This window comes from Filobasidium floriforme, assembly GCF_021052385.1.
Source record: "Filobasidium floriforme strain CBS 6241 chromosome Unknown HD553scaffold_3, whole genome shotgun sequence".
Taxonomy (NCBI): Eukaryota; Fungi; Basidiomycota; class Tremellomycetes; order Filobasidiales; family Filobasidiaceae; genus Filobasidium; species Filobasidium floriforme.
Genome location: NW_025763624.1, coordinates 34,579 through 49,234, shown reverse-complemented (window position 1 = coordinate 49,234; position 14,656 = coordinate 34,579). Strand labels below are relative to the sequence as shown.

Here is a 14,656-nt window from a genome sequence, read left to right as displayed (position 1 = left end):
ACTACACGAGCGATTCGGCATGTCTTTCCGAACGTCCATAAACACTAACAATCCCTCCTCTGCCTCTGGCGTCGACCCCTCTCATGTTACGACTCAGGGAACCTCAAGGTCAGGGTCTGATGCTATCTTCAGGAATCCAGATGGAAGTGTCGTCTCCCAGTCAGAGAGACAAGGTTGGATCAAGCCCGACCAGCCTGATGAACAGGTCCTGGCCACAAAGCCTACTTTGGCCCAAATCGCAACTTACGTCACGAATCAGGTCAAATTCACCGACAAAAACTACAATACTCGATTTGCCGGGTTTCATCAGTCGTTTTTGGCCGCTGTGAAAGTCTTCGATGCTGCTTTCAAAGAACTCTTTGTACCACAAGTTGATTTGAAGTACCGCCTTCAAAACAACCTCACCGTCACTGCCAAGAACGCAGTCGAACAGCGCATCTCGATAGAGGACGAAGGTGCTTATCCCAAGCTTTGGGATGCATTCCAAGCCTTAGGTGGCTTGCAAGATCCGTACAACCAAGCCCGCGGGGAAGCTTCTAAGGACGAAGTACCCGAGGAGCATAAGCCAATATGGTTGAAGAGATGTGATGGCTACCGAAAGTTGATGTGGTGTGCCAGGAATATCCTCATTGAAGTTATCAACGCCATAGCGGAAGGCACCCTCGTCGCTAGGACTGAAGTCGAACTCGGAGGTGCCGTCACTTGGACTGGCTCTTGGCTTCCCAAGGGCATTCCCCCGGATGCAAGTGTTGCCCCACCCCTTGTCGATGACGGATCCACTGTAGTTGACTCTGACTCTGGAGAAGATTGAGTAGGCAAGGCATTTTTCTACCTTTCCCTTGTACCCCTGTCTTCCAGAATTTCGAATCATATGAACGATGTCCAATATATAATCTGGTCTGGTTTTGGGTCAAAATTGCGCCAGCTCTCAGGTCGACAATGTGTTGGTGAAGACTGTCCTCGTCGATCGTGCTGTAGACGGGTTGCCTTGAGCGAAGATGTAAAGGCTAGCGATACCAATATACAATCTTGAGAGCAAGATGTGAGATGCGCTTCATACCTCCCTGTATGACTATCTCGCCGTGCCTATGACCTATATGCGCACTACTCGTCTATCGTCAGGGTGGTGTGGAGACGAAGTCTTCCATATTTATGGCCCTGTCAGAAACTGTGACAGCTGATATGGAAGCGCAGCCGTTGATTGCGCCATTTCCCCAAGGGTATAGTATTGCCCCTATCACATTCCCTGTTGGCAAATGAGGGTACAATCTCGATCAGAGGTCTAAACCGTTTCCACTGAATGATCACAACGCAATCAAACGGCAGCAAGGCACTACAATTTCTGCGATCGAATGAAGGCTGCGTCTAGACTATCAAGCCTTTAAATCGTAGCTGTTTTGCCGATAGTGGTGGAGTATCTCGCTACCTTTAATCTCCCTGAAACATTGACTACCGACCTATTTGCTCGATGCGCATGTATGCCTACTCGCCTTGATACTTGTTTGATTGATCACATGATATCGCGCAACCAAGTCAGGTGACCTCAAACGATGATGTGATCGACATGAAAGGAAGGTTAGGGTTCTCAGTCTTTGGCAAGTTGGTAGCATCGAATCGAGATATAAGGCGTCCTGTTTTCCGCCAAATACCCACCGCTTTTGGCGTATCTCAATAGATTTCACTTACTATCACTTTCCTCACCCAACTTGCCCAACACAACCACTTCACCATGTCTCTTCCGCCTTCTTCCTTCGTTCACACGGGCAATAGCTCATCTGTTGCTGATCCAACCATTCAGACAAATAGCGGTTTGACTGGTGGACAATCCGCTTCCCAAGCTTCTAGAAGCCTGGGAAGTGCAAGTGAGGTCTCCCTGAAGACTATGTTCGGTCAAGACGGGAAACCCTTGAAGTTCTATCCGGCCGCCGACGAGGATTACCAATTGGAAAAGAAGTTCACGAGTTTGAGTGCCGTCTGGAAATACATGGGAGGGCCAAGCAAGTTGGTCAAGTTTGACAACAAGGCTACTAAAAAAGACTGGAATGACAATTGTCAACAACCGTTCGCAGACGCTTTGGCCAAGTTTGAAGAGGCTCTGCTGGTCCTAGTAGGGAATCCGACTTGGATGGTGATCATGTACAACAACGGGGCATTGCTTTCACGGCCCACGGGAGAGCTGAAATTCCTTTCGGCTGCCAGCGGGGACACCCTGCACAAGCTGTGGACTGCTTGGGCGACCTATTACCACCTGCTTACACAAAACTGGGTAATTAGAGGGAAGGAACTCCCAGCTGCAGAGAAGGAGCGTTGGCAGATGAAATTATTTTGTTGTGAAAGGTTGTGCACAATTGCCAAGAAAAACCTGCTCGAGTTTGTCGATGTTATTCGACCGGGAACGATCGTGGGGGACAGGGGCAATCAGGAACTAGAGGTCAGATGGAAAGATCCGCATTACTGGCCTGAAGACGAACCCCTGCCCACCTATCTTGCCGTTTTGAATGAAGATGACGTCCCGTCCCTAGCCGGCGGCGACACGAGTACTATAGCAGAGAGTGATGATGGCAACTAGTAGCCAATCACAGGGCGCTTGTACACTTTACTCCTTTTGTCTGTAATTGTGTATGTACTATAAGCGAGATCGAAGTTGGACGTGGTACTAAGTTTTTGAGGTCTCGAATTTAGACACGATGAAGCCCAATTACTCCGTCGCAAACCTTGCGAACGTCAGTGTCCACACCCTGAAGACGATTTGCATCTCGTCGCCACGTACCGATCGCGCCTAGAAATAATACGCCAGCGAAGTATAGGACAACATCATGACCCAGATCTATAGCCTTTGAAGCACGATGCAGTCAGCGTCGTACGTCTTGAGCGGCCTCAGTATATATCACCTGCTGGTATTTAGGTCCTACGAATACATTCCTCTCGACAGCCAGTCGCAGAAAGTCGCTTTCCACTTTCGAGCTTGACGATCCCGTCCAGCCACGAAATGCCATACCATCTCGCCTAGCCGGCGATCGTGACTGTCGGTATCATTATACGGAAAGACGGCTCCGTCCATTCGCTCGCACACCAGGGGTTCAGGTTCGAGGTTGCCCATCTCTAACCGTAATCTCTGCGGACGATGTCTACAGTGTTTCACCCTTGAGCGTACGATACTGTAGTTTGTAGTTCAGCGCAGGACTGTAAGCCGTTTCCGAAGACTGCGCTCGCGTCACAGTAAGCCTACCAGTACGGCCGAGCGATAAGATTTCTACTGTATACGTTCCGCATCCTCGCGGTTACAGTATGAGTCCCGTGAAACCGGCGAATCGTTGTGGCGGTAGCCGAGCGAGCGTTGGTATCTTGTTGATACTTCCGTTTATGTGTGTGTGTGTGTGTGCCCGTCGCTCGCCGTCTGGATGGGTCGATTGCGCTGTACGGATGTTATTCACAATTTGCGGCTGACAGTTCTCGACTCTTCAAGGATATCAATGCTCGTCCTTTTTCATATGTCAATACGACAACTTTCGGTCGCATCGCCCGCTGAGGTAGTCTCTGCTTGTCCGTTTCACGCTGATTCTCGTCATGTTGGCGGAATGTCCAGATCCCCGGATTTCGCGCAGGTCGTTTCGAAACTACGAACAGCAGCGAGCTATGGGATTCTCACAAGTTTGAGGTGTAGCTGTCTCGTCGATAGCTATCATGTCGAAGAGAACCAGTTGCGTTTCATCATCCTGAAACACGGACATCGACTCGTTTCTCCGATGTCCGCGCGTGATCGACCACTCGATATTTCTTGATCGTGTGAGGCGATGACCTCGTTGAGAAGCAGCAAACGTCAAAGTTGTACAACGATCTTGTTCAACCTTTAAACCTCGAGGACACTCTACGTCTCTCTCCTAGACCTTACCCTTCAACGCTGTAATACTACCAAACCTCTCAACCCGCCGGCGATGGCGCTCGATCCCGTAGAAAAGCGTGTCCGGATCTCCCCGGACGCCTCCACACGACCAGCTACACCGAAGATGCAAAAGTCCACCTCTCTCATCGGTCAAAAGCGGGGTCGAGACCAAGTAGACGATTCTCCTGCTAGCAAGATCGTACCCCCTCGACGTACCAAGAGCGTGGGGGATGTGAATCGGTTGTCGGATACCGAACGGAGGGGGTTGGTCGATGATGGGTATAAACGGGGGATGATCAAGGAGTTTGTCAAGGATGCCTTGTGTGGGGTCTCTCAGGCGAGTTTGCTCTCGTCTGCTTTGCTCTTCGTATCAGCTCCTCGAACCCTGCTCATCCTGTATCTTCCCCGTCTTCTGATTCTGGTGATGCGATAAAACTGGCAATCGGCAACAACTTACAACAACAGGGCAACGAAACCCCCTACCTCGAATTTCTGTCCCACTTCCTCCCCTCCCCAACCACCCCCATCCCCGCCTTAACCTCCCTCGTACCTCTCTTACAAGCCCTTACATCCAACCTGACTCTCCTCTCGGCTTCCCATTCCGCTCTCGTCAAGGCTATTATCGACCTCCCCTGGGCTTCCGCTGGGGACGATACGTTTGTGAGGGTGTACACGGGGTTCTTAGGGGTGCTTTGTAGTGCGAAGGCGGAGTGGGTGGGGGATGTTGTGGGGATGGCTGTGAGGGGGTTATCGTGGCGTGAGTCTTCAGTCTCAATCTCGCTTTTCATACCTATACATCCTAGCTCCTCCATATTATCATCTTCGTTTTATTCTACCTATGCTTATCCCCAATCCCTCTCTCTCTCTCTCTATCTCTCTCTTCCTTTGGTAACCATCGCTTTATAACTACATCTCAATCCTGATAAACCCTTAGAAACCTCCCTTAAAACCCTCCCCAACTCTCCCCCACTCCCCCGCCGGAGTTACCACCACCGCCACCTCTCCCTCATCTCGCACCTCCTCTCCCTAATCCCCACTCTTCCCTCCATCCTCGGTCCTTGTCTAATAAAAAATTTCCCCTACAAGAGGGAGAACGAGTTGGTTATGGAGACGTATGTGAGGAATATATTGGGGTTGGTAGAAGGGTGTCCGGAGGTTGCGGGCAGGGTTTGGGAGGGGATTATGGATCGGTTGATCAGGTTGGATGTGAGTCCTCCTTTCACGGCCCGGCGTGAACTTTGGAGCTCAGAATCGTCACCTTGTTGCTCTTCCGCAGGTCGAGATCCAGATCGAACTGGAAGATCTCGACGAGGACGACGTCTCCGCCGCCAGAGAGATCCCTACGTCCATATCCGTATCCACTCCGACCGGACTGACAGGGATCACGGACCCTCTCGACCGTCTAGTCTCCGAAGCCTACAATCGGCCAGACGATACCGACGACTCGGATGACGATTCCGACGAAGAAGGTGTGGATTTGGAAGACTTGTCTTCCGATGAAGAGTCCCTCGATGGGGATTCGAATAACGGGGCTGGGGAGCCGACGGAGCTGGATGAGAAGCGGTATCGACGGTTACACGTCCTGAGGAGCAAGGTGGACGCGTTGTCGACTCTGTTTTTGAAACACCTCGAGAGGATCTTTGCCGGCAAGACGAAGGGTAGCCAAAACTTGTCGTCCTTGAGCTCGGTCGCACCTCCCTCGTTGCCCTTCCATCGGAGCTATACCAACCCGGACAACCGATTGGCTCACTTTCAAACGCTACTCTCCATCTTTGATCGGCTCGTCTTGCCTACCTTTCAATGCCGACGCGCCCAGTTCATCGTCTTCTGGTGTTGTTCCCTCGATTCGGGCTATACGGACCTCTTCCTCGGCCTGCTCGTCTCCCGTGCGCTGTACGAGACCACTCAACCCGCCGTCAACCGGGTCGCAGCAGCGAGCTACATTGCCAGTTTTGTCAGTCGAGCCAAATACATTGACGACGATCAAGTCCGTACGGTCGTCCAATACCTGACCGCCTACATCGATGGGATCCTCGCCGAAGCCCGGTCGGACCCGATGGCCGTGGCAGCTTCGGGTGGGCTTATGGTGTTTTATACCGTCTGTCAGGCGGTGATGATGATATTCTGTTTCCGCTGGAGAGCTCTCCAGTCGGCAGCTGCGGGGGAAGAGACGATGGCGGATGAGATGGAGATGGACGACGTCGAGGGTTCGGAATCGGCGGAACAGAGCGGATGGATGGCCGACATGGACGTGCTTCAAAAGGCCGTCTTTTCGCAGCTCAACCCGTTGATGGTCAGTTTCTGCGTCTATGGATACAGTTTCCACTTTTCGAGCTAACGCTCGTCGTTCCGTAGGCCTGTTACCCTATCGTCGTCGACATGTTTGCCAAGATCGCCCATACGACCAAGTTCATGTTCTGCTACTCGGTCATCACCGCCAACCGTAGCGCGCTCGAATCCACACACGTCGCTCATTCGATCTCGCTGGAAAACCTCGGTAGCTCGGACGTCACCCAGGTCCTGCCGCTCATCGGTCGGCAGAGCTTGTCAGAGACCAGCCTGGACTCGTTCTTCCCCTTTGATCCGTACGACCTGCCTCGAGCTCGGACGTTTGTCGAGACGTTTTACCGAAACTGGGACGAGGTCGCCGTCCAGACCGAGGACGAGGATGACGATGACGAATTTGGGACCTCGACCGAGACCGAGACGGAAGACGACGAGGGAGGAGACTTTCCCCGCAGTCAGAGCTTTAGCCATTCCAGCAACTATATTGGCATCGTCGGACGAGCCATGCGGACCGGAGGAAACGATGCGCATGCCAACGAGCTCAGTACCAGTCTGGAAGGCATCTCGCTTTCGCAGCGGCAACTCCCGCTCGGCCTCGTGGCTTGAGCGTCCTCATCAAAATCTCCTGCAACGACCTCTTACGACCACGAACTGCGCCTTCCTCTTTTGCTGTATCATAAACTCGTTTGTAGATGCGACGACCTTTTGTATGTCTGCTGTACATATGCCGTTGTCGAAATATGATGGGATACCTTGCATTGCCTGTTGTCGTATTGGCGACACCTTGTCAGCGAGTTTATGGGCCCGCATTGTTTGGTGACTCAAGTCCCTTGCGACCGGGGTGAAACTCGGGAGCCTTTCACAGAGTCTGGTACATGTCAGACAGTCCCAAACCGGGACAGAGCGACACTTGCCGTGCATGGGAAAAACAGAACTGGAGCTTAGTGGTTCCATCGTCCCGGCAATTGTATGTCCATGATTGCAGTACCCTTTCCTCGCATTGGGAGACGCTTGACCTTGCCGTCTCTGTCGGGCCCCAAATGTTGGAGAACGTGGAGGGCTACGCTGGGAACGAAGCGGGGGAGTTCATCCAGGTGGTCGGGAAGACCGTACTTGACAAGGCTCTGGGGTTCCTTGGGAATATCCTTGAACTGGCCAATCATGTCTAGGAAAGTTTGTGATGGCCCGGACGCAGAATCACCCACCAGTCTAGATGCGGCGAGTTGCATTCTAACCTGGATATTGCTCTTCAGCTAATTTCATAGTTTGCAGGGCTTGACACGCCGACTTGAGCATGTCTATATGAGAACAGGAAACTCAAAAGGCAATCGCCTTGGCTGAAGGCTTGCGGATGATCTCAGGGCTCAGGGTTGCCAGTATAGTGACTCGTCTGTAGTTCACAATAGGCGCTTGACACTCAGAACCCCTTGAGCGCAGTAGGGACTGTGCGGGAGTCTACGCAATGGTGGTTGGCGATGGATCGTTCGAATAGGTTCTTCAGACGTTCAGGTCGACAGGCTACTTTGACCCCCATAACTGATCCAGGGCGCAAATCTGATCGCGCCCGGTTTTGAGAGTTCCCGTCACTCGAGTGCTCCTGCTGCTTAGAGAGAGGCTGACCGATCCTGCCGACCAGCTCACTGGGGACCGGTTTTAGGGTTGTAGGCTTGAGCTAGCAAACTCGCTTTATACTGGTTCGATGTGTAACGGGTTCTAGGGTCGTGCTCCGACCGCTTCTTCCCGATTACTTTGATGACGTCCTCCTCTTTACCCTATTCTACGCCGCATTAGCCAGAGAACGCCACTTGTTTCAAGTATCGTGTTCAGCCAAGGTAACCTTGTTTTCCTTGCGGATGTCGTCAAAGATTTCCTCCCGGAGCCACATATGGGAGACCACCAGTAACGATCGAGAGGCAAAGGACCGCTCCAGACAGGGAGTGGAATCAACGACAATTCTGGTCCTGTCTGGGAATGGAACCGCTCGACGACCTCAATATCGGCCCAGTCCTCCATCTCAACACGAAAAGCTCGCAGCCCATTCAAGCTTACATCGAATCTCACCCAGGTACCCAGACAATTTTACGCCATGCCTTTTATATGGCATCTCGACTTCAAAATCAGTTCATTACGAATCGTGGCAAAGTGTCAGTCAAGTAGGGTCTTAAAGGAAGAAAAAGAAGGTCTTGTCTGCATGGAACGATGAGCTTTGCACTAGTACTCACAGTCACAGTCTCAACCAGGAGGCCTGTCAGAGGGCCGTCCCTATCAATCTTGAACCCGGAGATTTCCCCCATCCAGATGGTAATGAATAGTGTAGGACGACAAAGTGATACATTACTGATGGATTGCACAAAGGTTGACTTGATTGAAAGATTTCAACTCTCTATACTATATATTGTAGAACGCTGTTAAAGGGATCCAAGTCGGCGAAACTTTCGCCGCACGGTCTTGTAATGTAATTGGTATTCGGTTTGCGTCATGTCGCAAGTCGATCGATAAGATAAGAATGGGATTAACCGGCAGAAACCAATTACGGCCAATCCGGTCATCGCTCTGCGCTTGCGGTATCGCAAAAAGAAACACACACCGTCACCCAAAGTGGGCTCTACTGTCCATGTCAAGATCCTGTACGGCAGGTTCTCAAGATTGAGGTCTTTTGAAGGGGCCACGTGTTCAATACCTATTTGGGTTCAGGACGAGGCCGATGATGCTTAGGGCTCGGCTAGTTGCTAGTTGTCAACCTCGAAACCTCGAAACCTCGTTCTTCGTAGAAAGATCAAAGTCGACTGGATAGCAGCATACAATGGGAGGGATCATCATCGACAGTCGATGAGCACAGCGAATCCGAAACGTTCTTGTTCAGGCACGTCTCGTCGAGCTCGAGTGCCCCGCTTCGAACATCGTATTGATCGAGTACCGCTGCTGCGTCCATGGATATATGGACGATAGGACTTACGAGAGATTCGGGGTCAGATGGTCGGACCTCGAGTTTCGATGGATCGCCCGTCGGTCTGCATTGGACTCTGGCTTCATGCGATCACGTGACGTGCAACGAAAATCACCTCAGATCACAGGCTCTTATCGGCCGACGGGTCTCGATCTGTGCAGACATGAACCTGTCCTTCATGCCTCTGATTTCGGAGGGATACGAAGTCTGACAGGCAGATCGTCGTTGGAAGGTTGAGGTTTGCAGTGTCGGATCGGGGATGACCTGGACGCGATGATGATGATGGCATCAAACCTCATCCTTTCCCCGTGTTTCATCTTTTTTGCTTGCGCGGGATCGCGATCAAATCAAAACAAACAACGACAGATCCTAGATCCAACAACAGATTGACAACAACAAAATCATCGACCTTGAATCTCTTCCACTCGCCACTCGACATCATATTGAATGTTCAACCTTCCGATACCCCAAACTGTATACTCGTATCAAGCATCAAAAGCCTCAGTGAAAGTACCTTCGACATCAAGGTCGACCCTTCCTTTCAACGGCCGAAGGGATCCTCTTCGACCCAACCATCAACCATCTCGTCGAAAGGACCTCTCATAAGGCGGACTTATATACCCAGGCTCGGCATATCCGATCCCCATTCACAACCTCAGATCCAACTGGCATCAACCGATATCTCATCGATTTTCATCTCCGTCACCACCTAGTTCACGAGGAGAACTATGAATTACACCACATCGATATCAACGACGATCGCAAATCCGAAGGGATTGACGGCAGAGACGATGGAGACGATGGTGGAAGTGCTGGTGAAGAGATTACAAGAGCCAGAGATAGGAGAAGAGACTTCCAAGGTGGTTCTGCATGAGTTGGTCAAGCGGGCGAGCTCTAGACCGAATTCGTTCCGTAAGCACCTAGTCTACCGTCCTCGTCTTCATCTTCATCCCCATCTTAGAAGGAGACGGTATCTTCCTCTCATCTTAACCGCCGATCCCATCATCTGATTACGGAAACGACGTACTGTATACTCAAATCATGCGTTAATGAGCTAATGCCCGGTTTTATTCTTGTTGTTGATGTTTTTGGTTTTGCGTAGAGACGTACACGATCATAGCGGCCTGTATAGTAAGTCTCTTCTCTCCCTCCTCGTATACCTTCTTACGTGGTACTCCTTGCGACGACTTTGAGCTAATCTACTTGTCGCTATTTACTTCTTATCGCCACCTGATTCGCTTTGGCATGAACCACTATCACAAATACAATTGAAATTTACAACTACACCTACACCTACACCTACATCGACATCGACATCTACATTCACATTTACATCGACCTCTACGTCTATCACTACCTCTGACATTTCATCTGTATCGCAATTGCATCCGAACACGATGGGACGGAACAGATGTTCTTTGGGATCTTCTTCTTGTGGCACATGCCGTTCTTGAGGGATCTTATCGCTGGGCTGAAGGTCAGTCCTAACTCTTTTCCTCGCCTTCCTTTCAATCTTTACCCTTCTACATCGAGGCTGTTCCGTGGAGACTGTGACGTATGAGAAGAACGAACGCTGATACTACCGACATCTCTATTGCCTTACTCAAACTCGTTTACATTTGCAATGCATTGCGTTTCCTCGACGGCGCAGCTATTCACCGTGGCCGTACACGAAATGTGGCACATGCTGGTAGGGCTCGTCGTGGGAGGGGAGATCATCTCGATTTGTATCGTAAGTCAAGAGATCTCTCTTTCTGGTCGCTTCTTGATCCCTATCGGTCTGCTTTCGTCCTACCTATCCCGACTTGCGCGATCGAGGTTCAAAAACGAGGCTGAACGCTCGCTGACACCGTACCGATTCTTGCTTTTCTTCTGATCGTTATTGACTACGGAACTATGATCGGAACTGCAGGACCCGAACTTGGGCGGAGAGACCAAGATCGACCGTCTGCTCCGCGCTACACCGAGACCGCCTACGAATCCGCACGAGGCGATGTTCCGGACGCCAGCTCAGGTCAGTATTCATGTTTATCCTGTTCATTGCATTATCGCACCTTGAAAGACAATGAGATGCTGATGAGGTGTATTGTTTCTGCGCCGCACGTGTGGGTGATGTATGACAGGCCTTTTGGAGTTGGAAAGCGGCTGCGACGTTAGCAGCTGGGTATGTTGGGAGCGCGATTGTGGGGTTCTTATTCATCGTGAGTGATCATCTCTGCCCCGACTCAATTGAGAGCATACACGAGTGATGGATCTGTCGTTCGTCTCACATAGTTTGCAGCGTGTAAGCGTACATAGCTCGCTTCATCTCCCCGCTACAGATGCTGATCGATAATACATGTCTTGATGTGATAGTTGACATCGTCGCTAGTAAGATCGCCTCGTTCGTGATCGGAATCGGATTGCTCGTCCCAGCCGTCCGGGTCGATTCCCTTGTGTGAGTCCCTATCGCTCTCGAAAAGAGGCAGAGTGTTGCGGGGCTGAGGCTTGGTTGATGTGATCGGTGTACGGCGATAGTGCGTTCTTGAGTATCGCGGCGATGGAAGGGATCATGATCGGGTTGTGGTTCGGCGATCATGGGAACGCGCTGCGGTATTTCGGTTAGTGCGGTAATCGACGGATTGGTGTCTGGAAGTCTGCTGCTGATAATCTCGCTCTTGAAAACCTTGGTAGTTTTGCTAAACGGTAAGCGCATATTCGTCCTTTCTCACTTTACGAAATGGCTAACCCCACTCGCCAAAACAGGCGTAATGCACCTCTTCTACGTCGTCTGGGATTATACAGACGAACGCTTCTTTGACAAGATGAATTGCTCGGACTGTACACAATTCCAAGAACTCCTCGGATGGCCGGCGTCGATGTGGTTCTTGTTCTGGACGACGTTTAGTTCGCTGGTGTTCGTCTCGGCTGTTTTCGCGGGGATCATGGTGTTCAAGAAGACGACCGAGGAGATGTATGGCGATGCGTGAGTGTCTAGGAGCGAGGTTTCTTTTTTCGGTGGTATTTGGGCTCACGAAAGGTTGGAATGTTATAGGGCCAACTTTTTGCCAACATAGCAAGCATCGAGAGGTATCGCAGGGTATATTATTCGCATAGATAGGCTCTTTACATGCTACAAGTTGTCGACTCGCTGGCAAACCGGAAAAGAAAACTACCTTGTCCTTATCATCATCATCATCATAATCATGCAGACCATTCCATCAGACCCGATTGGCAACCGCCTTCTTCCAGCTCTCTCCCATCCCCTTCAAAGTGATCTTCTTGGCGAGCGACATTCCAAACGTGCCTTGTGTCGGCGACTCGTCCTCGATGAAAAACGACCGACCTTTCCGGTGGGGGTCTTGTACGACGACGATCTCGTTGGGCTCGGAAGTGGTGGAGACGTCGACGGGGAGATCGTTGTCGAACAACGGGCGGGTGATCGACTCCGAGCTGCTCCTACCGATTTTAGGCGGGGCAGGGGCGGTACGAGGTCGAGTGAAGGGAGTAAAGGGGAGACTGCTGATCCGGGCGGGAAGACGGTGCACGAGATCGTTCTGGCGAATATGTTCCGGAGCGAGTCGGACTTGTTGTTGTTGCTGTCGCTGATGTTCTCGCTGCTGGTGGCTTTGGGGAATCCGGTCCGGCATCGACGTCGTCTTGCCGTTCGACAAAGTCAAAGCCAAGGGCGGCGGACGACGCTTCTGAGCGGTCACCGGGGATGGTCCTCGATCTCGTCTTCGAGCATAAGGATCAGAGGCGAGAAAGGCCATATCGGACGAAGCGATCTTTTTACGAGGGATCGATTTGACGTTCAGATCGACCATTCCCATTTTGACTTCGTATTCCGATCGTTCGTGATCGTGATCACCGCTCGAACGGTGGCCGTCTTGCCCGACGATGACGACGTCGTCCAAGAGAGACTCGGCGCTTCGCCTAGCGTGGGTTTGATCCTCAAAGGACCGTTCGGATTGGGTGTCCGGTGAGGGACAACGGGAGCGTGAGAGTGGAGAGTCGAATTTTCGGGGCAAGGGGAGGACGCCGATGACCTTCTCATCGGCGTCAAGAGATGGGCGGGCGGATGGAGAGGCGAATGTCGAGGGAGGAGCGGCAGCCGGAGCGACCTTGCGGTTCTTTCCCTTGAGCGAATACATCGGGAACTTGTTCTGGTTCTCATTGGTGTCAGGACCCTTGTCTTTCGAGTTCGAGTCCGCCTTCGAGTTGGACCTGACGAGCGTAATAAGAACAACCCCGGGTATTGAATTAGTACAAAGGAACTCTCACGCAAAATTAACATCCTATGAAAGGGACACAAAGTGACTCACCCAACGAGCGAATACTCCTTCCTTCCCCTATTTCCTATAAAACCTTTCTTCCCTCCCATCCCCCCGATCCCTCCGATGGACGCATTCAAATTCAAGTCTTCCAACCCTCCTAATAACGCCAACGCCTTTGCCCCCGCCCTCAAGGGGGTCATAGGACGTTCGTCGAGGTACGTCTCGTCGAGCGTCAACGCGCCTAGGGTTTCTGAAGCTTTCGTCGGGATAGGTATAGGGATAGGTAGGGCGTTCGGGTTCAGGTTTGGGGTTCGAGAGGAAATAGGAGCGGGTTTGATGGGGTTGTTCGTGCCGGTGCCGGTGCTGGTAGTGGTAGTGGTAGTCGGGCCGAAATCAGACCCCCGTCTCGGAGGAAGAAGAGGTGAAGACATCGACCTCGGAGTCATCATCCTCGATGAAGACGAAGCCGACTCGTTTCCCGTGGCAAACGGTGTGATGGGCGGACTCAAACCGGGTCTGACATCGTCGTTGCAATAGTCAAAGGCATGAGAATATGACCTGAAATCCAACGGGGACGAAGTTGAAGTTGAAGTCGAAGTAGACGTCTGGTGGAAAGACGGGCGGTGGGGTCGGAGTGGTTTGACGGAGGAGATGGGGACGAAACTCTGGTCCTTGTCCTTCTCGGTCGGAGGGTTATAACTATCAAGACGAGGATGACCGGCAGAGGATAAGGTCATGCCTAGGAAATGTTGGCCGACCGCGTCCAAGCTGAGGGATAAGGGTGTCGTATTGAATGGCGATCGTTGAGGGCCGAGGGAGAGCGAGCTCGTAGGATCGTCGGTAAGACAAGAGGTGGCGGGTTCGTCCTCGATGGGAGGGCTGAGGTGTTTCGTGGAAGCTGAATCTGGGATTGAGCCGGATTGGATACCTACGAGTTCGCGTTTCGGAGCCCGACATCAGTATGAAGCACTATACGATTTTCTTAAGAACCAACTCACTTGGCTTCATCGAGATCCTCTGATACCCACCCCCACTCGCTCCCTTCCGTCTCAGATCCAGAGGTCTGACTTGGATCATCAACGGTTGTTGGGACATCTTCAGATCGAGTCCTCGTGTACGTGGAGATTTTTTGAGAAGAGGCAAGCGGGGCGATTCGATGGTGTCGTTGTTGTCGTGGTTGTCGTCGGTAAAGGCGGCTTGGTAAAACGCTGCGGCGTCGAGGTCGGAATAGCTCATCGTGTGCGCGTCGTCGTCGTCGTCGTCGTCGTCGTCGTGGTTAACGTC

The 14,656-nt window shown here is 51.8% G+C and overlaps 5 protein-coding genes across 5 annotated transcripts; 3 read left to right on the top strand and 2 right to left on the bottom strand.

Annotated features, from left to right (window-relative positions):
- Positions 1–19: 19 nt before the first annotated feature.
- Positions 20–2,569, top strand: HD553DRAFT_333635 (uncharacterized protein; the record flags this gene model as incomplete). The annotated part of the gene is made up of 2 exons (XM_046182109.1): positions 20–781; positions 1,676–2,569. The coding sequence occupies 2 exons, from the start codon at positions 20–22 to the stop codon at positions 2,567–2,569; spliced, it is 1,656 nt and encodes a 551-aa protein (XP_046039049.1).
- Positions 2,570–3,843: 1,274 nt separating this feature from the next.
- HD553DRAFT_280477 (putative RNA polymerase I transcription factor) lies at positions 3,844–6,930 on the top strand. Its single transcript, XM_046178104.1, has 5 exons — positions 3,844–4,220; positions 4,349–4,640; positions 4,818–5,089; positions 5,160–6,176; positions 6,239–6,930. The coding sequence occupies exons 1-5, from the start codon at positions 3,936–3,938 to the stop codon at positions 6,773–6,775; spliced, it is 2,403 nt and encodes an 800-aa protein (XP_046039048.1). The 5' UTR covers positions 3,844–3,935; the 3' UTR covers positions 6,776–6,930.
- Positions 6,931–7,110: 180 nt separating this feature from the next.
- Positions 7,111–9,558, bottom strand: HD553DRAFT_321897 (uncharacterized protein; the record flags this gene model as incomplete). The annotated part of the gene is made up of 7 exons (XM_046181258.1): positions 7,111–7,378; positions 7,811–7,941; positions 8,392–8,506; positions 8,687–8,849; positions 8,972–9,180; positions 9,232–9,380; positions 9,475–9,558. The coding sequence occupies 7 exons, from the start codon at positions 9,556–9,558 to the stop codon at positions 7,111–7,113; spliced, it is 1,119 nt and encodes a 372-aa protein (XP_046039047.1).
- Positions 9,556–12,610, top strand: HD553DRAFT_364832 (peptidase M50B-like-domain-containing protein). The gene is made up of 12 exons (XM_046184059.1): positions 9,556–10,028; positions 10,219–10,247; positions 10,528–10,593; positions 10,768–10,848; positions 11,029–11,130; positions 11,240–11,317; positions 11,391–11,400; positions 11,472–11,553; positions 11,634–11,716; positions 11,790–11,801; positions 11,862–12,081; positions 12,151–12,610. Exons 1-12 carry the CDS (start codon positions 9,845–9,847, stop codon positions 12,170–12,172), a joined length of 969 nt encoding a protein of 322 aa, XP_046039046.1. The 5' UTR covers positions 9,556–9,844; the 3' UTR covers positions 12,173–12,610.
- Positions 12,246–14,608, bottom strand: HD553DRAFT_347812 (uncharacterized protein; the record flags this gene model as incomplete). The annotated part of the gene is made up of 3 exons (XM_046183326.1): positions 12,246–13,322; positions 13,421–14,300; positions 14,371–14,608. The coding sequence occupies 3 exons, from the start codon at positions 14,606–14,608 to the stop codon at positions 12,317–12,319; spliced, it is 2,124 nt and encodes a 707-aa protein (XP_046039045.1). The 3' UTR covers positions 12,246–12,316.
- Positions 14,609–14,656: the final 48 nt, after the last annotated feature.

Bases quoted from the DNA above. Each gene is read 5' to 3' on its own strand.
- HD553DRAFT_280477 (XM_046178104.1), top strand. From the start codon at position 3,936: ATGGCGCTCGATCCCGTAGAAAAGCGTGTCCGGATCTCCCCGGACGCC. The intron at 4,641-4,817 runs GTGAGTCTTCAG...ATAAACCCTTAG, and splicing joins TGTGAGGGGGTTATCGTGGC to AAACCTCCCTTAAAACCCTC. The intron at 5,090-5,159 runs GTGAGTCCTCCT...GCTCTTCCGCAG, and splicing joins ATCGGTTGATCAGGTTGGAT to GTCGAGATCCAGATCGAACT.
- HD553DRAFT_364832 (XM_046184059.1), top strand. From the start codon at position 9,845: ATGAATTACACCACATCGATATCAACGACGATCGCAAATCCGAAGGGA. The intron at 10,029-10,218 runs GTAAGCACCTAG...GGTTTTGCGTAG, and splicing joins CTCTAGACCGAATTCGTTCC to AGACGTACACGATCATAGCG. The intron at 12,082-12,150 runs GTGAGTGTCTAG...GGAATGTTATAG, and splicing joins GAGGAGATGTATGGCGATGC to GGCCAACTTTTTGCCAACAT.